This window comes from Macaca nemestrina, chromosome 8 (genome assembly GCF_043159975.1).
Source record: "Macaca nemestrina isolate mMacNem1 chromosome 8, mMacNem.hap1, whole genome shotgun sequence".
NCBI classification, from domain to species: domain Eukaryota; kingdom Metazoa; phylum Chordata; class Mammalia; order Primates; family Cercopithecidae; genus Macaca; species Macaca nemestrina.
In genome coordinates, this window is record NC_092132.1 from 82,587,046 (window position 1) to 82,611,871 (window position 24,826).

General features: G+C 37.3%; 1 protein-coding gene across 4 annotated transcripts in view; it reads right to left on the reverse strand.

Annotated features, from left to right (window-relative positions):
* The window catches only part of LOC105482223 (sodium/potassium transporting ATPase interacting 3), a 656,509-nt gene that overhangs the window by 221,774 nt on the left and 409,909 nt on the right, over window positions 1-24,826 (reverse strand). For all 4 annotated transcript variants that reach the window (XM_071068182.1, XM_071068179.1, XM_071068178.1 and 1 more), the window contains exon 4: window positions 13,916-14,113. In XM_071068182.1, coding sequence (XP_070924283.1) covers window positions 13,916-14,113 — 198 coding nt within the window. The remainder of the gene's footprint in view (window positions 1-13,915; window positions 14,114-24,826) is intronic.

Here is a 24,826-nt window from a genome sequence, read left to right on the forward strand (position 1 = left end):
GATAGGCCCCGGTGTGTGATGTTCCCCTTCCTGAGTCCGAGTGATCTCATTGCTCAGTTCCCACCTATGAGTGAGAACATGCGGTGTTTGGTTTTCTGTTCTTGTGATAGTTTGCTAAGAATGATGGTTTCCAGCTGCATCCATGTCCCTACAAAGGACACAAACTCATCCTTTTTGATGGCTGCATAGTATTCCATGGTGTATATGTGCCACATTTTCTTAATCCAATCTGTCACTGATGGACATTTGGGTTGATTCCAAGTCTTTGCTATTGTGAATAGTGCCGCAATAAACATACGTGTGCATGTGTCTTTATAGCAGCATAATTTATAATCCTTTGGGTATATACCCAGTAATGGGATGGCTGGGTCATATGGTACATCTAGTTCTAGATCCTTGAGGAATCGCCATACTGTTTTCCATAATGGTTGAACTAGTTTACAATCCCACCAACAGTGTAAAAGTGTTCCTATTTCTCCACATCCTCTCCAGCACCTGTTGTTTCCTGACTTTTTAATGATCGCCGTTCTAACTGGTGTGAGATGGTATCTCATTGTGGTTTTGATTTGCATTTCTCTGATGGCCAGTGATGATGAGCATTTTTTCATGTGTCTGTTGGCTGTATGAATGTCTTCTTTTGAGAAATGTCTGTTCATATCCTTTGCCCACTTTTTGATGGGGTTGTTTGTTTTTTTCTTGTAAATTTGTTTGAGTTCTTTGTAGGTTCTGGATATTAGCCCTTTGTCAGATGAGTAGATTGCAAAAATTTTCTCCCATTCTGTAGGTTGCCTGTTCACTCTGATGGTAGTTTCTTTTGCTGTGCAGAAGCTCTTTAGTTTAATGAGATCCCATTCAGACAATAATCTTGATGTAGTTATTATCTTATGGTCAAGAGAATGTAATTTTTAAAAAATTACTTTGTGTTTTCACTGTTTTACAGGTTATAGAAAAAAGAATGTGATTAACTATGTCTTTACGGATACTACTAGAGTGTTAGGGTTTCAGGAAGCATTTGAGAATCTCCAGGGACCATATATTAAGTGAAGAATCCCAAGTTTCTTGTATACTTCTGAATAATGTGGAGATATGAAATAAACCATGTTTTCAAAAATTCATATTGGGATTCTTGTGAATTCTTTTGGATAATTCTGTTTCTAATTTCCCTTTCCCAGTCAGTCATTGCAATGGGGACTATTCTGACTGAACGAGCAAGAGAGGGGATTTCATTATCTCAAGTAGGTAACTAAGTTTAAAACATATATATGTACCTAAAATGTGTTAAGAGCAAGAATGGTGTCATGATTCATCATGTGTCCACATCTAAACTCATTTACTCTGTCAACCCAGCTCTTTCTCCCGGCTGCTCTGTGGATATAAATTCCCCTGCCTTTCTTGGGAGTGCAGGCTGTCCACACAGTGCCCTTCACCTCCCTTGTCATCAAGGGACCAGTCGCAATAATATTTTTGGGACTGTCCTTTGATTTATATTTCCATTGATACCTCATAACTTTTCCTAAAACTTTTCCAGTATTTCCAAAAGTGTTTATCTTAGATGATTGGTTGGAAATGCAGTTATACTTTTAATTATAAAAATATTTTTAAAGTTTAATTTTGAAGTAATTTCAGACTTACTAAAAATTTTAAAAAATAATGCAACGAATTTTTGTATACCCTTCACCCATATTCCTCAAGTGTTAGCATCTTATACAGCCACAGTATAATTATAAAAATCAGGAAATTAATGTTGACACAATACTATTGTCTAATCCACAGATTTTAAACAACTTTCAACAGTTGTCTCATTAATGTCTGTGTTTTGGTGTAGAGTCACAAGTTTTATTAGTTGTCATGTTTCCTCAGTCTCCTTTAATCTGGCAGAGTCTCTCACTTTGTTTGCCATGAGTTTTTGTTTTGTTTTGTTTTGTTTACAGTCGGGTTTCTCAGGAATTTTTATACGTTAATTCACATAGTGAATCTCCAAGAAGTGGTATAACATGATGCTAGTCAAACTTATGTCACTGTGAAGTCCTTCTCGAGATTGAATTTCTGAGACATGTATTTCCAGGACACTCTGAGGAGAATGGGTCCAAGCTTTCTAGGAATACCCTAATACCTGTTTCTACATATCTGATCCACTCTGCACATGCCATTCAGAATAGCCTCCTTACTTCAGAATTCCATATATGTCACTTACCTGTTTACAAACAGAAACATAGCTCCTTATTTGACTTACTGCAAAGGCCAAAGACCTTCACTTGGCATTCAAGCCCCTTCATGATTATCCTCAACCTTTCTTTCCATCTTTAAGCCACTGCTTCTGTGCATAAACACTTTGCTCAAGCCAAAGGGCACTGCACTTATTATTCCTCTGATCTCTTATTTTTATTTATTTGCTAATGCTGTTCCTTCTGTATAGAATTCCTTTTCCTTTCTCCCCATCCAAGAGTGAACGCCTTAGATGGAAGTTAAATATCACAACTTTCCTGAACACTACTTCCTTCTATGAGTTGTCATGTCACCGAGAAATTAAGTTTAGAACTCTCATTTTCTGTCCTAAGTTATGGCACTTTGACTGCCGGCTTCATCTCCCCTAGTAGGCTGGAAGGTACAGCAGGAAGGACCATGTCAATTCAACCTTGCTTAGTTGATCTCCATCCTTGCATCTCTGAGCTCTCAACACCATGCTCTTACAGAGTAGGGGCTTCTGAATATGTTTCTCTGAATGAATGAAACATCCTGTTTCCATTTAGAAAGAATACAAAAAGTGATATAAAATTTTCTTAATGAAATTTATACAAATTTGCCAATTTCAAGTGACATGGAAATGTATTTGAATGAACTCTTGTTATTATGAAAAGCTACTATTTTCCATCTAGTAGTTACTCTAAACTAAGGCTAAAATTGAAAAATCTGCCAACATCTGAATGACATTAAATTATCCCAAGTAATGCACCAAAAAATTAGCTTTCTTGCCTCTAATATTTCCATAAGCCCTCAAAATGTTTGATTGATTAATTATTAAATGGATTTCAGATTTTCTATATTAGTGACTTTTGTGTTAGTTAAGATTTCTAATTAAGTTTTTCATTTCTCTGATGAAAGAATATTTAAGTCTACCAAATGTCATAACTCACGTTTGCATTTAATAATCAATATTTAGGAGATTATTTGAAACTAGTATGGCAGTAATAATTTATGAAGACCCACAAATGTTTCTGTCTGGGGTAATCATAAGCATCAGGGCTCAAGAGACTGAATTCTGTTGTTTAGTGATGGCATAAAATTTGTGGTTGGGACAACTGATTGGCATACAGAAAAAAAATACTAATCCTATGCATACTGTTATGGAGAGTGTTACTGTATAAGAGGAATATGAGCTTTAAATTTTCACATGCTTTAAATTGTTAAAACCCATAGATGCTGTGGACAAATGATAGATAACCATAATATTGGATTTATGTAAGACTAGACATCTGTGTAAGACCTATCAATTGCTATCTGTAACCCAGATGTTTCCAAAAGTTGAACATATGGTGCTATGTAGATAAAATACACAGTGGATTGCCTAAATTCCTCTTAGAATTTATTGGTGGGAAGGTGAAGGTTAACTAAATTTAAATTTTAGTTCTGAAAATTTTGCCAAATATTGTACATATGTCTGTAACAGGCACAAATATTAAGAGTAAATGTATGATAGAATATTATTCAGCCATAAAAAAGTAAGTTCTGATACATGCTATGTGGGTGAACCTTAAAAATATGTGCTAAGTGAAAGAAGCCAAACTCGAAAGACCACATTATGTGGTTTCATTTATACGACATATCCTGTAGAGGCAAGTCTATAGAGACAGAAATTAGATTAGTAGTTGCTTAGAGCTGGGGAGGAAGAAGGCGTAGGTTGTGATAGCTAAGGGGTCGTGCTTTCTTTCCAAGGTGATAATTATGTCTTAAAATTGACCATGGTGATGGTTGCACATATCTGTGAGTAGACTGAAAGCTATTGAATTGTACACTTTAAAATGATGAATTGTATGGTATGTGAATTATATTTCAGTAAGTCTGACAAAAATGTCTACACATTTCACCAAGAGAGTATACTGCATAGACACGAATACAGAGAATGAAATTACTTAAAATCACAGCTCACTAAATGGACAGTTCCAAGCCCCAACAGTTTGACTGACCAGGTATACTCTGGCTTCTGAACACAAACGTTTCTGCCAAAGCCCTCTGAATATTTTTGGCATGGAAATTCTCCCACAGCCATAAACCCTTCTCAATATTGTGATGATCCAATAAATGATTCCTTGGGTGAGTGGAACTTTAGATAAACTGTTGCTTTACTTTTCTGAGGATGGAACTGAATACAGAGACCAGAGATGGTGTATGGGGAGTAACTCAATCTAAATCTTTAATAGTTCTATCTAGCTCTTAGAAGCAGCTCAAAATTTGGTATGAGCAGAAGCCATTTATTTTATATAAAAATAGATTTTCTGGTAAAAGGGTAATTCCGGAAGGCTTTTGGGACAGAAGAAGTTGGTCATGATTTCTTTCCTCTTACCAGACCCTGGAAAGCCCTAGTAAGCAAAAAAGAAAAAAAAAAAAAAGAGTCCAATATATTTAGCATTTGACAAATGTTAAAATAATCTGTTAAAAAAATAAACCACCACCAGAAAGGCAGTTGAGACACGTTTTCAAGGGTGAGAGGAAACATTTTTAACTGTTCGCCAATCTTTTGACTATTAGACATAATTGTACTTTTATTTTTACTTTCTAATAGTGGAGCTGCAATTAAATCCCATCAGCCCAACAGCAGATGCATAGCTGTACAGATCTGACAGAGTTTACCTCTGAACTCTGCAAGGTGTTGCAGGGAGAAGTCCTCTTTTCATGACGAGGAATTGTCTGCCTGGGGTTTGAGGTCCATCTTCACTCACAAGCTGTGGGATGTTGGGCACGTTTTTTAACTTCTCCATGTGTCTCAGTTTTCACACATGTAAAACGACTATAATAACACTACCCTCATGGGTCATTTTGAGAATTAAGTGAGTTCATATTTGAAAAGCACAGAGAGCAGCTCCAAGAGCATGCTGAGTTTGTTAAACAAATGCAAATGTTAACACAGAAATTAAAAAAAAAATTTAACTATATTTACAGTTTTGGAGAGGTACAATTAAAAGTAATTGGGACATATTTCAAAAGTTCAGTTTCACCTATCTTTTGATTTACATTCTTACACTCTGTGAGCATGTTACTGAAGCAGCAATAGTACTGTCTGCTCTGACATTGTGCAATATATTCTATAAGCCAATGAACAGAGAGCCATACAGCCTTTGGAGAACAAAGATTCTATAGGATACCTTGTGGTCTAATATTACTTTTTACCCTTCTCTATTGAGTTTTAATTTATCACTAAGCTGAATGTGTCTGATATGAAGGGCAGAGAACAGTGACAAATGTTGATGTGAACAGAGAGATACAATGTAAGAGGCATAGGGATGACAATTCTCATAAGACCCCAGCTCCGACTATGGTGACAACCTCCAAAGGTTTGTTAAAGAATGAGACTTGTCACCTATCAGATATGAGGGAGAATATATTGACAGTGAGGATTCCAGACAATATATGTGTAAAATTAGCTGCAAAGAGAAATCAGTAAGGTGAGTTTAAAAAATCTTTGCCAAGTTTGGAGATTAGGATTTTTTTACTAGTCATAAAAATGAGCTCCTTTATATGTGTGTGTATGTGTGTGTGTGCTAATCAACATGAGCATACGAATCTATGTTTACCAGTAAATAACTAACACTGAAAATTAAAAAGGAACTTAAATTGGATATTGTTATTATTGACTTTTTAACCCCAGAACTGGTCAGTCCACTAAAATGAAATATTTTATAATAACTAAGATTTATGAGTGCCTTTAAATGATCAAATAAAAATTATGAGATTAGGATTGGTTGATCATTTAAGAAAAGTGACTATAACATCTCTTCTGCTGTTCTATACAAATCAAATATACAAATATGATAATTAAATAGTATTTAATTATTGTTTAAAATTAGTATTGAAATATGATTTAAAATACCATACATTGTGTAAAAACATTTTTTGGGAAGGCATATCCATACTTCTAAATCTTTTTGTATCTAAACTTTCTTCCTAGATTATGTACTTGAATCATAAAAAAACTGTTTCATGTTTTATATGTGGTCTTAAAAATTAACATAGTTATTACTTTCTATTCATCAAGTTGATGTACTATAAATTGTTATGCCATGCCTTTAATCGCATATATTTATACATATCCAGATCTGCTATTTTTAAAAACACTGAAATGAAAATAATGCAGGCAGCTATTTCTTTCTGTTGAATTATTTTCTTAGAAGAAAGTCCACTGAGTAGGGTTACAGGACCAAAAGTTACAGGCATTTTAACGGTCTTTGAGACAAAGACTGCCTCTATAAATAAGTGAATTACAATTCTATTTAGCGTTACCTTTACAAATTGCTAAATTAGTGAAAATAATTTTTCAAAGTTAACTTGCATGCATCAGGTTAGTATCAATAATTATATTTTATACCAAACTGTTTACAATTTGGATGTTTTTCCCTTATGTGAACACATTTGTTCCTACTGTTCATTGAATTAATTACTAAATATTCATGGTTTTAGTACTCATTTAAATGAGCTCATTGTGCATTATGAATAACGACCCTTTCTTTGCCACATGTGATACAAATATTAAAGTTACTTTTAAATTTCAGTTTTGTAAGCTTTCATGTTTCAGATTTTTGGGTGCTAAATGAGTAAAATACAGCACTGTAGAATGACATTAATTGATAATAGAGATTATTTCAAGCAGAAATATTTTATTCACATTCTCTAGCAGAAAAAGGAAATGCTATACTGTGTGTGTGCGCGCGTGTCTCTGTGTGTGTGTGTGTGTGTGTGCAGCCTCTCTAAATCTGTGGTATTAAATTCCCAGAGTAAGAATGTAATTTAAGAATGCCTAAAATATAGTGCTTAGAATTTAAGTAGACATAGTTTTTAATTTTCACCGGAAACTATTTTGAAATTCCCCTACTGGAAGCAAAGCAACTAAGGTAGTCTAAACTTGTCAAAATAACTCTCCAAATAAAGAACATGCGGAAGAAGAAATTCAAAGACAGAGTTACAAACTTGGAGCAGATTGGCTGTCCCTTTTCCTATAGCTAGGTATCCTCACCAATCCAAACAAATTGCCTCTGCTTCAGAAATAATTTGACAGTATGTTTTCTGGATAGTTTTTATCAAATGGTATAAAATGAAATCAAGACATAAACTCATTAAATTACTTCAAAGTTTTAAAAAATTTACATACTTTGGGTTTTGTAAATCTAAAATCCAGAAAATGTATACAACAATTTACTCAATAACTCTGAAAGAGTGGCCACTCCGAACTCAGTACAGCTCTAGGTAATAGGGATGGGAGATAAATAAGAAGTTAAAGAGTAGCTTTTAGGAGCATACTGTAGGCTGTTGACAGGCTACTGAAATCTTTGTTCCACTGTAATAATTCTGAGATTTTTTCATGAAAATATGAGAATATATTCAGTTCAATAAATGCTTTTGTAAGGCATAGGTAGGAAAGAATTCTTGGAAACCAGATTGAGGAAAATACATACGTATCAAGTAAAAATTCAGCCCTCCTAATAGGGATTTATGATTGCTGTGTCTTACGAAGATCACAGGAATTATGTTCTCATGCAGGAAACAGGTGTCAGGTGTGGGATTAAAGAAATGAGAATTCAGTAGATGGAGTGCCACCAGAATGGAGCCCTTTGGCCTTCAAAACAAGGAGCAGCCTAAATAGGATAAGGACAAACACAGAGCAATGTAATAATAACATTAGTAATAACAATGCAAAATTAATATGTATTGAGTGCTTCTGTGCTATGCACTGCACAGAACATTTTACTGACATTCTCTTAACTTCCCAGACGAAGGGCATCTTCACTCTGGCTCCTACATCTTGTCCATGCATTCACCCCTGCTGGTTTTTGCTCAATAGATTCCTTTTGTGTTCACCCATTTCAGACTTTGGAGTCTCTTGTTTGTTGATCATTTATTCATTCAACAAATGTTTATGTGTCATTACTGCGCTAGTTACTGAAACCACAGATATGAACAAGTGAAAAAAGAACACAATTCTATCCTGCAAGAAGCTTTCCTTCTGGTAGATAGAATAAAGACTCAATGATTACAGTGCACTTAGGTGTCAGGGCATCTAGTACAGCCTGAGGGAGTGAGTGGGGCAGGAATATGAAATGCTTTCAGTAACACACACACACACACACACACACACAGACACAGTTTTGTAGTATAACATTGTGTGTAATAGCAATATGACATATGATTATAATGTAATACATATTATCTACATATTATACTATAGCATATATACACACATATAGACATGTTATGTATACATCTGAAGTTATTTTCATATTTGGATAGAGTCCAAATGTCCATCAATATATTTAATAGGAGAGTATTAAATAAACAATGATGCACTGAGTGCTGGTATGGAAATAGTTACAATATACATAATAATAAAAGGAAGGGCTCAGAAGAATGCATATCATATCCTAGCTTGTGTGGGAAGCAAATAAGAATATATAGTCACGTTTTCTTGCATTTGCATAAAGGCACTTTGGACTCATATGTACAAACATAAATAAAAAAGAGTAAAACTGGATGCCTGTTGGAGAGCAGAGATGGGAGAACCAGGCATATGGGACCCAAACGCGGTACAGAGGTTTTAATGTATACATTTTTATGTTTTCGAACCAAGTAAATGTATTAACTATTTAACAAAATTAAATTAACTTATCCTGCGGTGTTTTGGGGGAAGATGTCTGCTAGGAGCCAGGTGATAAGGAGCTCAGCTGGGGTAAGAGGGAGAATGGACTTGGGGGAGAACCCATTCCATGCAGGCTGCTGCCTGAGGAAGGCGCAGGAAGGGTTCTTTTGCTGGATGCCAGAAGGGTAGGGTGGGAGTTAGGCTGGCGCAGGTCCCTTGCACAGCAGGGAATTCAGATTTCACCCTGAAGGTGATGAGAATCACTGAAGGGTGAGCGGAAGGAAAGTGACTGATCAGATTTGCGCTTTGTGACCATCTTACGGGGAGCAGGAAGCATGCATGACGTGTAGGGCAAAACTTGGTGGGGAAGATTATTTAGGAGGTTACTGACCAGCTTCAGGCGAGAAGTGATGAGCGTATGAACAGAGACGGGCAGTGGGCACACAGCGGAGGACTCATCATCCCATGGCCGGACTCTGCTTGTCTTTGACTTCTCAACTCCAGCATGGATTGCGTTTTGCTGCTTCCCCAATACCATCTGGAACCTTTCTATGGATTCCGCGCTGATTTTCATCTTGGTGTTGCTGACAATTTGCAGGAACTCTTTTTCAGGATTTGGTGACTTTAGGACAACAAGAACCTTCTCTGGGCCTAGCACTCTCCCTGTCGTTCTCAGCCTGAAAGTCCTGGGAGGAAGCAGCTGGCGCCCCACTCCGCCTCGCAGGGACAGAGGCGCCGGCAGGAGCTGGGGGCCTCTGCAACAAGGCACAGGCGGTGGGTGGCGAGTGGGGATGCTCCCTGAGCCCCAAGCAACAGCCTGGTAAGGAACCCCGCTCGTCGTCGCCTTTCTGAGCTCAGTTATTGTATTCGTTTCCGTCAAGCACGTACACAGTCCGTGGAATGCTTACGAAACAGAGCTGACTTTTCTTCCAGTTCCAAGCTCTACTCACGCGGGGCACTTGCTCAGGCTATACTCACGAAGGAGCTGTCAGTGGTCAAAGCAATCAAATACTTCCCTCTCATTCGGTGGAGAGCGGCTCCCCGAAACCACCTTCCTGGCCACCTCCGTCAGTCCCTCCTCTAGGTTACTGTAGACATTCCTATGCCTACGGTAATTAAAGGGGTAACTCCCTGCAGCAGAGTCCCCGAGCCCCTGCCCTTTCTCCAAGCTGCTCCTCTGTTTGCTTGCTTGTTGCCCACGCACCTCTGGCTGTTAAATATTGCTACCATCACTCCTGTTTTTCAGTAATAAGGTAAACATTTCGGCACATATTGGGCAACAAGAAGGATTCTCCTGAATCAAATGTTTAAGAAGCACAATTCTGGCCGGGCGCAGTGGCTCACACCTGTAATCCCACTACTTTGGGAGGCCTAGGCGGGTGGATCACCTGAGGTCAGGAGTTCAAGACCAGCATGGCCAAATGGTGAAACCCGTCTTTACTAAAAATACAAAAAATTAACTGGATGTGGTGGTGCGCGCCTGTAAGTCCCAGCTACTCCGGAGGCTGAGGCAAGAGAGTCACTTGAACCTGGGAAGCAGAGGTTGCAGTGAGCCCAGATTGTGCCATTGCACTCCAGCCTCGGCAACAAGAGCAAAACTCCATCTCAAAAAAACAAGAAACAAAAAAACAAACAAACAACAAAAAAAAGAAGCACAGTTCTAATAAGTAAACATAATCATATAAAATAAGTGACAAACACAAGAAACCCATACAAAAATCAATCACACCACCAATACATAATTGGATAGTTGTGAAACAATTTCATGATATATTTTACTTTAATATAAAAAGATAAAATATTAAAAATCTTGTCCTGCAGGTGTGTTACAAGAAAAATCAGTGAGCAGCAACTAATCTTTTACTTCTCCAAGGCTGAAGAATATAGAGCTATGTGTGCAAAGTGGTAGCTTTGAAAGTTTACTAAAATAATACGTGGAAAAATTCACTTATAGGTGACAAGTACTTCTAGGTGGCAGCACATACAGTTTATTTAGATTGCCCTTTAGGGAATGTTTTTACATGACACTCCAGCTCTTTATCAAATAAATACTTGCTGTTGATTTGAACTGGAGTTACTATGGGGAAATGGCTTTTGGATTTCACAAGGTTCTGCTGCATTATAAAGGTCTGGCCATGCCATCATTCCACAAAATGGTTTAGCAATTTGCTACAATATTTTTTTAAATGAGAGTAATCTGTTCACATATGAAAGATTTTAGAAAAACATTTTCATTATTTAAGATGATTAATAAAAACTGTAAGTATCTAGTATAGGATAGTAGAGTTCTTTTATAACTTAAAATAACCTACACATTTTTAAAAGAAAATTTGCCTCCACATTTTTTAAGACAAAAATTTAAACATATATATTTTGTCACAATTTTATATGTAATGGCTACATTAAAAAAGGATCAGAGAATAAGAAAAGACTGATAAGCATATATTGACAAGTGACTGTATATTCTATTTATACCTGCAAATATGATTGTAGAAACCTAGAATGATCAGATTCCCTGTTACATGTCTGAAAGGAAATTCCTTGCCATCAAGGTGCAATCCCTTTCTTTGAATTCAGTGTCAAATTTGCCTTTCTTTGAACTAGAACCCTAAAAGATCTTTGATTTTTGTTTTATTCAAATCTTTAGTCTTTCTAGAATATTGTAATTCAAATGTGCTCTAAAACATCATTTAAAAACTTGAGACATGCAAATTAAAGAACAGTAACTAGTAGATTGAGTAAATGAGATAAGAGCACCACATTGGTGGCCCTAGAAGAGCCATGCCTCCTTGTCTTCTCACATTTTGATAGCCCCCTCTCACACTGACTACAGGCTGGGTCATAGATTTGCTGTAGCTAATGAAGCAATAGCAAGCATTACTCCAGTAGAGGCTTGATGAATGCTTGCATGTTGGCTTTTCCTTTTATTATTCAGCTAACTCATTGCCTGAGAATCTGTCATTTTTAAAAATTTTTTTTTTATTTTTATTATACTTTAAGTTCTAGGGTACATGTGCACAATGTGCAGGTTTATTACGTATGTATACTTGTGCCATGTTGGTGTGCTGCACCCATCAACTCGTCAGCACCCATCAACTCGTCAATTTACATCAGGTATAACTCCCAATGCCATCCGTCCCTCCTTCCCCCTCCCCATAACAGGCCCCGGTGTGTGATGTTCCCCTTCCCGAGTCCAAGTGATCTCATTGTTCAGTTCCCACCTATGAGTGAGAACATGTGGTGTTTGGTTTTCTGTTCTTGTGATAGTTTGCTGAGAATGATGGTTTCCAGCTGCATCCATGTCCCTACAAAGGACACAAACTCATCCTTTTTGATGGCTGCATAGTATTCCATGGTGTATATGTGCCACATTTTCTTAATCCAGTCTGTCACTGATGGACATTTGGGTTGATTCCAAGTCTTTGCTATTGTGAATAGTGCTGCAATAAACATACGTGTGCATGTGTCTTTATAGCAGCATGATTTATAATCCTTTGGGTATATACCCAGTAATGGGATGGCTGGGTTCTTATACAGCAGTAACAGACAAACAGAGAGCCAAATCATGAATGAACTTTCATTCACAATAGCTTAAAAGAGAATAAAATACCTAGGAATCCAACTTACAAGGGACGTAAAGGACCTCTTCAAGGAGAACTACAAACCACTGCTCAGTGAAATAAAAGAGGACACAAACAAATGGAAGAACATACCATGCTCATGGAAAGGAAGAATCAATATTGTGAAAACGGCCATACTGCCCAAGGTAATTTCTAGATTCAATGCCATCCCCATCAAGCTACCAATGACTTTCTTCACAGAATTGGAAAAAACTGCTTTAAAGTTTTGTTTGTTTGTTTGTTTGTTTAAGAAAGAGAAGCCATATGCGTGTGCAGGAGAATGGGGCCAACAACCAGCACCAGAGATGTGAGTGAGGCCTCTTTGGACATTCCAGTCCTAGCAGAGCTCCACATTGACAGGCTCACATCAGTGACCCTAGTCAATATTGTGTGGAGTTTATATGAGTGACTTTATCTAATACCATATAAAGCAGAGGAACTACCTGGCTGAGATGTGCCCAAATTCCTAATGCACAGAACTCTAAGCAATAAATTAATATTGTTTCAAGCAATTGCATTTTGGAGTGGTTTGTTACATAGTAGTAGATAATGAATACAGTAAGTGATAGCAAGGATTTCTTAAAGATTTTTCTATAATTAATTCCAAGGTACTTTCTTCATTGACATACCACTGATATTTCTGCTATCTATTTATTTACTAATGATTCTGTGTCTCTTACTCCTACTAAGCTAACCAGCTGAACAGAACTGAGATGGTTGGTTTATGTGAATAGTGAGTTGAGAATGGTTTTATTGGAATATTGACTCAAACTAGGTGATAAGTCCTACTTGGATCTCAAAGGAACATTGTTCTTGATGATGTTACACATCCTTAAATTAATTCCACTCCTCATTGTGGTCAAACTGTGAGTGGGGCAGTCTGGTAGAAGAAAATTACTTTTAAGGAGTCCCTTGCACATAAATGTTCTACAGACTAATCACATCATTTCCTTCTCATTTCTGTATATGGAATTGTATTCTGATGCCAGATTTTAGGCACTAAAATGCAAAGGGTCTCTAGTAGGATTTGTTTTTTAAGGAATTAATGAAATGTCAGGTTTATTAGACTGAGCAAGCCATTGGCTGTGGGTGTTTCCATCCTTCTTTCTCTGGAAATTTAGTGGAAGAATGCATTAGCAGAAGAACCTGAGGCAGCTAAGTGAAAAGGGACCACTTCTGGTGGATGGTGATACTATTTCATTGAATAGTGTGGATTGTATCGTAAGTTAGAAATGACAGTCACTAACTGCTTCTAAATACAAAATGTCTAGATGCCAAGAGAAAAAAGGTGTAACCTGCCATCAGGTATAACTAGTGGTACCATAATTGCTGCTATTTCTGTTGGATGTTCTCTGTGTGCTTATCTGAGGCATTTTCTATCACATAGGTGTGGAGAAAAAAATGCCAATAAAGAAGAGTTCAGATTAGATAATGATACAAAAGTGACACTTACAGAGAGTAGTATTTGGACAGCACTGTGGATGACCTCCAGGTACTGGAAGTCAACGATGCAGCCTGTGACGGAGACGTACGTGTAATCGTCCATCATGCCATGGGCTGAGGGAGGCAGCACTCTTCTGACACAACCAGGCCCATGTTCTCTCCACCATGACCGATGTACAGAGATATTGAATGTCATTAGATCGGTGTCCTAGGTGGGTAGGAGACAAAAGAGCAAAATGAGAAAATTGTATTACATCACGTCTTTGCCTTTGACCCTAGGAAGAATTCAGGGTGGATGAAATTGCTACAATGATTTCAATTTCAAGTGAAAAGTAACAAAAGACAAAGCCCCAAGTGGCTGCATGTATTATATGCCTAAATTATTGGGTTATAATTATTAAATGTGGAGATACAATCCTTTGATTAATATTAACATTTTAAAGGTAACACATTTAAAAAAAATCCAGAGATGAGATCTTCCATATACTTTTATTTAAAAATAATTTCTACCTTGAAACTTTTTGGCTGCATTTTCTTGTTGTTGCATCATGAACATCACTATCATGGGATAAATATTGTTGAATGCTTTATGGCATAGTAGATGTTGTTCTAAGTGAATTTCACATATTATGTTCTTGAATGTTCGTGTGGGTACTTTAATGATCAACCTAATTTATAGCAGGCTGAATAATTGTATCCACCAATGACACTTAGCTTCTAATCCCTGGAACCTGTGAATTTTACCTTGTATGGCAATAAAGCACTGTGCAGATGTGATTAAATTAAGGATCATGAGATGGGGAGGTGATCATGGATTATCTGAGTGGACCCTAAATGCAATCGTGTGCATTCTTATAAGAGGGAGGCAGACAGAGATTAGACATAAGGAAGAAGAGGCAAAGGCAATATGACCATAGAAGCAGAGACTGGGATGTGGCCGCCAGCAAGGATTTCTGCCAGCCACCAAAAGTGGGAAGAGGCCAGGAAGAATTCTCCTCTAAAGCTTCAGAGAGAGCGTGGCCCTGCCAAGACCTTGAATTTGGCTCAGTGAAGCTGATTTCAGACTTCTGGCCTTCAGAACAGTGACAGAATAAATTTCTGAGGTTTAAGCCATCAATTTTGTGGTGATTTGTTAAAGCAGTCTTGAGAAACTAGTATCGGTGAGGAAAGTAAGTCATAGCAAGGTAACTGAATTTGCCCATGGTAGCACAGCTAGTTAGTGGTGAAGCTGGGACATAATACAGTGCAGTGTTTACTTTTAGCTATCACGTGGCACTCTCTCACATTACTTGCTGTCTTCCACCTCCAAAGCCCTGATCATTCCTTATACCCTGAAGAGAGCCAGGTCCTTCCTCCTCAGTTGTTTCAAGAAAATAGCACCACAATCAATCACAAGAACAAAGAAGACAACCCTTAACTTTTATGTATTAAAATACACTTTCAGAGCTCTTAATGGAAAAAATAGCCTGGTTTTTGATCCTTAAGAGATGCCCTTTAGTATTTCTGGGGTGTTAACCTATGAAGGGCTAAGATCATAATGTTGTGGTCATAAACAATAGATTGAAAAGAACAGATTAGGGACCAGGACCTTGACTCTCAAATAATCCAAAGACTGCAACCACCATGTAGATCAGGAAGAAGGAGGAGTGGTGATAGAGAGAGGCCAAAGCAGTCCCTGGGCCAGGACACTGCTCTGAAGGGTAGCTGGGGATGCAGGAGCAGAGTCAGCTTTGGTTATTTCCCTGCCTCCACTCCCTCCAAGAGTGAACTCTGTCTTAGTGCCAGGGGGCCATGTTGGAGCAGGCTCCATACGTGACCTTTGCTGAGAGGTGCAGAGGCTGCCCGCAGGCTATGCAACACAACCGAGGCACATCTGTGCATTCCAAGGTTCCTTTGAGGACAGTCTCCACTTCAGTTGCCAAGGACACACCTAAATGACTGAAATTGAGGTTGGAATTCTGTAAACTTAGAGGAAGCTAGTGGGAAATGGAAAGCCTTGAACTTACCCATGGGTGGCACTGAAAGTAACCAGGGTGGAGCTCTCTGAAAAGGACAGTAGGGAAACCCTCCTTTTACACTGCTGTATATGGTAAGTGAATCACAAGGGTAGTAACATTCCCAGTGCATATAAGTAGGCAGGGTTACTATGCAGTTTTAGATTTTCCTCAATTCAAGGAATTCAAAGTACCATTATAAGTATGCCTCAAATTATATCAACAATAAAACATGTTACACCTTTTTCCTTTTGACTGTTGGTTTGCTATTCAGTTACCTTCACAGTTACAGAACTTTATTGATAATAAAACATTTAGGTCATTTTTTTTTGGTTGTGGTTTGCTACCTGTATCATTTTCAGTTAATCTCTGAAGGGAAACTATTATAGAAAAATAATTGCTTCAGCTACCAAATTCAGTTTAACGCAAGGCAATTTACCTGCACACAAACATCAGAGATGCACACTGATTGCTCCCTTTTCTGGTCATCAGATTTAATTTCTTACAGTTAAATGTGCTTACTACAGAAGAACTATGTATTATTTCTCATCTTAATAGAATTTACTAGGTTCAGGATGAACTAGCATGATCTCAAAATTCATAGCGATTTCTATTCCTTAATCATTCTTACTCAGTGACCTATCCTATTGCAGACTGCAAGTTCATTTCAGTATGACTTTACCTAAAATTTATATTATACAAATAAAACAAGAGTCAATTTATGAACTAATCATACATATTTGTTACACTCATAAAACCTTTCAGCATAGGTATCACTAAATTTGTTGGAACTATAACATATTTATAAACGGTACTATTCCTTGCAATGACTGTATTAAAATTTGAATGAGAATATAAATAACATTAAATTGTACTTAAACTTCAAACTTCTTAAGTTTTTTGTTTGAGAGCTCTGAAAATGACACCCCCAAATATGGTGATTTGGCATACTGAGTACTTGGAACATGAAGGACGCTGGAAAAGCTTCAGAAGGAGTCTCTTTCTGACCTTCTTCTGCCCTTCTTTCTCCTGCTTTCTTTTCTCCCCAAGGCAGGCCATAGAAACTAGAATTCCTCTTCCCTAAGAGAGTTCATAGAACCAGAACCCTTCTCCCCCACAGCTGGCCATAAAACCTAGAAATATTACTCTATCACTTGCCTTTCTGTGTAAGAGCTAGCAATGAAGAAATTCTCTGACCTACCTTATCCAAAGGTAGACATAAGACTGTTACTCCAGAAAGCTCTTACCCTATACCCAGAAAGAAGAAATGTCACACAGAGAAGCCAAGAAGAATCTGAGCAGACAGGCCTTGTTGTGTTTCCCTATTCAGTCTCCTGCCATTAGGTCATACTTATTTGGTTCAATCATATTTATTTTTTATTTTTTGAGATAATTTCCTTCTGTTGCCCATGCTTGAGTTCAGGGGTCAGAACATAGCTCATTCCATCCTTGAACTCCTGAACTCAAGCCAATTCTCCTGCCTCCCACCCCTGCATAGCTAGGACCATCGCTAGGACCATGAGCCACCATGCCTGAGTCTGATTTTCTTTCTACATGGCTGTGCATTCCACATCAAATCAAAACATAAAAGTAGACAGTTTTCCCTGAATCTTTAAGGCTTCATTTCTGAAGTCTCCCATGTCATGTAAAACTTTGATTGAATAAATCTATAATGCTTTTCTCTTGTTAACCTCTCTTTTGTTTTAGGCGTGTGGACTGTGACCCTTTCGATGGGGAAGAAAAGTATCACACCTTTTCCCCACCTACATTGTAAAATTTTATCTAAAGTTTGTGTCTTATTTCTATCTCAGTACTGGATTATAAACACTTTTTTTTAAACTTACCACATGACAACTCAGTTTTCTATACAAGGCATATCAAAGGAAATACAACACAGAAAATAACATTTTATAAAGAAAAAGAAACACAAATCACTTTATTGTTGAAGCTTTTAGTTACCACATCAAAGTGTGTAGTTTTGAAATACATGGGTGATATAGTTTGACTGTGTCCCCCACCCAAATCTCATCTTGAATTGCAGTTCCCATAATCCCACATGTGGTGGAAGGGACCTGTTGGAGGTAATTGAGTCATAGGGGTGGTTTTCCCCATGCCATTCTAGTGATAGTGAGTAAGTTTTCACAAGATCTAATGGTCTTAGAAGAGGCTTTCCCCTTTGCTTGGTTCTCATTCTTCTCTCTCAAGGATGAACTTGCTTCCCCTTCCACCATGTTTGTAAGTTTCCTGAGGCCTCCCCAGCCATGCTGAACTATGGGTCAATTAAACCTCTTTCCTTTATAAATTATCCAGTCTCTGGGATGTCTTTATTAGCAGTGTGAGAACAGACTAATACAATGGGTTAACGCTAAACCATAAATCAACAAAGTAATCTTAAAAATAATGTTAGTAGTTCAAATGCTGTTTCTCTTTTACTTCTTGGAAACAGACTATTGTATGATGATTTAAGCACATCACAGTTGAGAAGGTTGACAACTGATACAACTGGTGTCTTTGCTTTTGTCTTTAGAGTTAAAAAGATATAAACAATGGCATTTGTATTTATGCAAGCATATGTGCAGGGTAGCAGATATGCCACCCCAAAATATGCCACTTTGGCATGAGGATTTTTTGAGCTGAAGGCAACTGAGAAGAAGTAGATATACACAGATCTCTCTGTCTTTTTCCTATTTGCCTAAAAGCAAGACACAAATTTACAATGATGTCCCTCCTTCCTTGTCTACCAGTAAAAACTAAAGTTAACTACCTGAGATGACTTTAGACTTTTGTCATCCTGCAGAGGGCATCAGAGAAATGTACATAAGGAACTTTACTAATTAGTTTTTATCTATCATAAGTTTCCTATAACTGGCCTGCCCCACACTCTTCCTTCTTTGTTTTCAGTTGAAGATGTTATATAAGCCTGAATTCTAAGCCACCTATTTAAGAACTGGTATTTTAACCATGGGTGTTTCATATATATATATATATATATATATATATATATATATATATATGAGATATACATGTTAATAAAATTATGCTTGTTTGTTTCTTGTTAATCTGCCTTTTGTTAAAAAGAGTCCCAGCTAAGAACTCAGAAGGGTAGAGAAAAAATTATTTTTCCTGCCTTACATACATGACTATCAAGGAATAGTTTGTAGAACAAGGAAGAAGAGGGCAAAGAGAAAACAGAGAAACCAGAAAATAAAACCAAGTAGGAGGGTTGAGGAGGTGTGAGGACAGCCTGGAGACAAGACAGCATGTTAAGGTTGTAGGGAAGGCACAATTTTAGCTTTACTCTCTTAAGAGTTTTTAGCTGGGCCTGATAATTAAATTTACATAAGACAAATTAACAGGAGAGAAAAGCATACAAATTTAATATCAGTTTTGCATGACATGGAGTCATCATAAGGAAATAAAAACACAAAGCTGCAATTAGAGTTGACAACTTATATACTTATTTGGAAAAAGAGTAGTAAATTGTGAAAATATAACAAAGCAAGGGGGCTTGGGCTGAGGTAGTTGATTATGCAGAAGTGGCTAGGAAGATAAGGGTTAGTTTAACACAGGTTGTTGGCGAAGATTTCTCTCAGCCTTGACTCTTCAACTCTGGTATAAGAAGGTCTTCCTTCTTCCAGTGGAGGGAGAAGACATTCCACATGGGAGTTTTATCCCCTGCTTTTAGGAAGGTCGGAGTGTGCCTGCCTGCCTGCCTGCCTGCCTGCCTGCCTGCCTGCCTTCCTCTCTTTCTCTCTTTCTTTCTTTCTTTCTTTCTTTCTTTCTTTCTTTCTTTCTTTCTTTCTTTCTTTCTTTCTTTCTTTCTTTCTTTCTTTCTTTCTTTCTTTCTTTCTTTCTTTCTTTCTTTCTTTCTTTCTTCTCTTTCTTTCTTTCTTTCTTTCTTTCTTTCTTTCTTTCTTTCTTTCTTTCTTTTCTTTCTTTCTTTTCTTTCTTTCTTTCTTTCTTTTCTTTCTTTCTTTCTTCCTTCCTTCTTTCTTTCTTTCTTTCTTTCTTTCTTTCTTTCTTTCTTTCTTTCTTTCTTTCTTTCTTTCTTTCTTTCTTTCTTTCTTTCTTTCTTTCTTTCCCTCTTTCTCTCTTTCTCCTTCCTTCCTTCCTTCCTTCCTTCCTTCCTTCCTTCCTTCCTTCCTTCCTTCCTTCCTTCCTTTCTTTCTTCCTTCCTTCCTTCCCTCTCTCTCTTTCTTCTCTCTCAGTCATTCTTTTTTTTTTTTTTTTTGTCTTTCTCCCTCTCCCCTGTCCCACTTCCTCTTTAACTCAAATCAATCAATATGTCAGAATGGCATATATTGAGTGCTGTGTTCAGAACTTCAAGAACAATAGAAAAGAGAATTTCAGGTCAGTTGGTAATGTCATAGACCCAAAGACACCTAAAAAAGACTACTAAATTTTCTTATTATTGGGGCAATAGAGAACCTTACAAAATGCAATTCCAAGGAAGTACTGGGAGTAAAAAACTGGATTACAAGGACATAAAGAAACTAAGAGGAGAGGATTTGGTGTGTTTTTGTTTTTGTTTTTTCATAAACTTTAGGAGTCAAGGTAGTAAGAACATTAGATGGTGGCTTTAAGGGTGGACAAGGAGTAAAGAAAAAGCACATGATAACCATTTGTGAGGTACACCTTATATATTCACAGAGTTATGACTTCAAAGAAATGTATTCCATAGTACTTACCTTTTCCCTAATATCTATTTAAGTAAACATTAAATGTTTGAGCTCTTTCATTTCATTAGTGTGAATTCCAAACTTGCTCTCATATTCTCCAAAGATTTCAATTAAAAAAGACACCCAGAATTATTTGAAATATTGTTCATTAACTATGTACGTGCATATGCCTGCCCACATTTATTCATGGTAAGTGTAGTTTTGGTTGGGTGTGGTGGCTCACGCCTGTAATCCCAGCACTTTGGGAGGCCGAGGCGGGCGAATCACGAGGGCAGGAGATCGAGACCATCCTGGCTAACAGGGTGAAACTCCATCTCTACTAAAAATACAAAAAATTAGCTGGGTGTGGCAGCGTGCACCTGTAGTCCAAACTGCTGGGGAGGTTGAGGCAGGAGAATGTCGTGAAGCTGGGAGGCAGAGCTTGCAGTGAGCCGAGATCATGCCACTGCACTCCAGCCTGAGTGACAGATCGAGATTCAGTCTCAAAGACAAAAAAAAAAAAAAAAGTGTACTTGCTGTTTTAGAATCACCTCATGTTCTTAAAAAAAAAAAAAAAATTCAATATTCACTTCTTTACAGTATACCACCATACAATTTCTCATTAATCAAGGAGCTAATCTCTCTCTTATTATTCTTTGCTCTTTTAATAATCTCCTTTTTTGGGTATGTGTTTAATTTAAATGTAATCCTTTCTATTTCTAGAAATGGACTCCTAACTTCTAACAATATTCATTTTCTTTGCCTTTCTCCTTAGTTGCAGCTCAAAAAGTTATTGCATTCATTTTTATATAGCTATCTACTTTCTTTGTCTTTTCACTTTTGTTTCCATCACAAGCCAGCCTATCTGTAAGTGAAAACATGACCTTAAAGAGAAGCCCATATAATCTTAAGAAATCAGATTTTGTTCAATTTTACAGAGTGTGCTTTGATATTATATTTATATAGTAGAATTCATGCCAACTGAAACTTCTTTTGAAATACTTCTTCATCTCAGAATATAAATTAGAATAGTTACAGTAAATGTCTTATTTTTCTAATTATTTTCTTTTTGCTGAAACACTAAATACTTCATAGAGCATTATGGATCTATATAATAAAGGGCAAATACAGTGATTGATAGGTTTAAGTGTTTGGAGTTTGTAATACAAGGGCTTAGAATCAGTTCAAATATATAAAAAATTATGTGATATTTTTCTACATTAAAACCAGCGCTTACAGATAGGCTTAAAAGGTATTTACGCTTTCATTAGGAGTGTCTGTCATGTCTGTTGCTTTCTAAAAAAATGTATCCTGCAATTTATGAGCAAATCATAATCATTTGGATTTTTGCCATTGATGTTGGCTATAAAGAGCAGCCTATAGATTGAGGAGTGGCCACTGATCATTTTGATCTCCTCTTTCTTATCTTTACAACTAGGTATTGCTAGAATTTTTCAATTCTTTACCATTAATTATAGACTAGAATCAGAGCTAAAGGTAATCGATCCTTTTATTTTTATTTTGGGCTTACTTTCCTCAGATAGGACCACTTCAGGGAGCCATGAAGCCTTATCCATCCATTTAACAGGTTGAGGGGTCTTTAAAAAGTTCACAGAAAATCCTATTATTAAAAAAAAAAAAAAAGCCTTTGCATGGATTCGATTTTTTTTTTTTTGGTACCAAAATAAACTCATACTAACTTGTTATAATATGTCTGAACAGGATCTAGTTTGAAGCAATGAGAATGTTATGACATTATTTTGAAAAGAGCCCCTATCAGAGCAACATAAATTCTGGTAAAATAAACACAAGAACAAACAACAAATTTGTGGTGAAGCTTGAATGGAAGAATACTGAAATCATTAACGCTATACAAAAAGTTTATGAGGACAATGCTCCAAAGAAATCAACAGTTTACCAATGGAGAATTCATTTTTTAAAAGTTTGTACATATATGTAGATATATTTTAATTATACTTTAAGTTCTGGGATACATGTGCAGAATGTGCAAGTTTGTTACATAGATATACAAGGGCCATGGTGGTTTGCTGCACCCATCAACCCGTCATCTACATTAAGTATTTCTCTTAATGCTATCCCTCCCCTAACCCCCACCCCTCAAAAGACCCTGGTGTGTGATGTCCCCCTCCCTGTGCCCATATGTTCTCATTGTTCTACTGCACTTATGAGTGAGAACATGCGGTGTTTGGTTTTCTGTTCCTGTGTCAGTTTGCTGAGAATGATGGTTTCCAGCTTCATCCACGTCCCTGCAAAGGACATGAACTCATCCTTTTTTATGGCTGCATAGTATTCCATGGTGTATATGTGCCACATTTTCTTTATCCAGTTTATCATTGATAGGCATTTCAAAAGCCAAAACTGACAAATGGGATCTAATTAAACTAAAGAGCTTCTGCACAGCAAAAGAAACTTAACTATCATCAGAGTGAATAGGCAACCTACAGAATGGGAGAAAATTTTTGCAATCTACCAATCTGACAAACGGCAAATATCCAGAATCGACAAGGAACTTAAACAAATTTACAAGAAAATAACAAACAACTCCATCAGAAAGTGGGCAAAGGATATGATATGAACAGACACTATTCAAAAGAGGACTTTTTTTTTGGAGATAGATTGTCTCATTCTGTCGCCCCAGTGTGGAGTGCAGTGGCATGAACCTGTGCTTCCTAGGTTCAAGCAATTCTCCTGCCTCTGCCTCCCAAGTAGCTGGGATTACAGGCACATGCCACTGTGCCCAGCTAATTTTTGTATTTTAGTAGAGATAGGGTTTCATCCTGTTGGCCAGCCTGGTCTTGAACTCCTGACCTCAGGTGATCCACCCTCCTAGGCCTCCCAAAGTTCTGGGATTGCAGGTGTGAGCCATCATGCCTGGCCAAAAGAAGACATGTATGTGGTCAACAAACATATGAAAATAAGCTCATCATCACTGATCATTAGAGAAATGCAAATGCAAACCACAATGAGATACCATCTCACACCAGTTAGAATGATGATCATTAAAAAGGAAACAACAGATGCTGGAAGAGGATGTGGAGAAATAGGAATGCTTTTACACTGTTGGTGGGAGTGTAAATTAGTTCAACCACTGTGGAAGACAGTGTGGCCATTCCTCAAGGATCCAGAACCAGAAATACCATTTGACCTAGAAATACTATTACTGGTTATATACCTAAAGGATTATAAATCACTACTATAAAGACACATGCACGCATATGTTTATGCAGCACTATTCACAATAGCAAAGACTTGGAACCAACCCATATGCCCATCAATGATAACTTATTTTAAGAAGAGACAAGAAAATGTTGATGATGAAGTTCATACCAGCAGATCATTCACATCAATTTGTAAGGAAAAACATTATCTTGTTTGTGCCCTAATTGAAGAGGGTTGATGATTAACAGCACATACAATAGCCAACACCATAGATATCTCAATTGGTTCTGCTTACACAATTCTGACTGAAAAATTAAAGTTGAGCATATTTTCCATTTGATGGGTGCCAAAACCATTGCACTCATATCAGCTGCAGACAAGAGCAGGGCTTTTATTGGAAATTTTCAACAAGTGTGGTCAAGATCCTGAAGCATTTCCTTGAAGAATTGTCACAGGAGATAAAATATGGCTTTACCAGTGTAATTCTAAAGACAAAGCACAATCAAAGCAATGACTAACAAGAGGTGGAAGTGGTCCAGTGAAAGCCAAAGTGGACCAGTCAAGAGTAAAGGTCATGGCAACAGGTTTTCAGGGTGCTCAAGGCATTTTGCTTGTTGACTTTCTGGAGAGCCAAAGAACAATAGTATCTGCTTATTATAAAAGTGATATGAGAAAGTTAGTCAAAGCTTTAACAGAGAAACATCCAGGAAAGCTTCACCAGGGTCCTTCTCCACCATGACAATGCTTTTGCTCATTCCTCTCATCAAACAAGGGCAATTTTGAGAGTTTGGCAGGAAAAAATGGCAGATAGCAGGCAAAACTAACTTGCAGCTCCCACTCCTGACATTGCTAACCCCTGACTTTTTTTCAAAACATTCTTTTTTCCATGACTGTATTCTCTCTTGGTTTTTATTATTCCTCTTGGAGTATTCAAATTGAGCTAAGATTTCAGGAAAAGGTAAAATTCCCTGAGAAGAAATTTACCATAAGAAAGGGAATTCTGAATGAGTTCAAGCATTGTCCCTGACTGATGGGGCTGGGAGAGGGGGAGAATTTCAAACATTCCTTTCTAAAGTAATTTATCTTAAA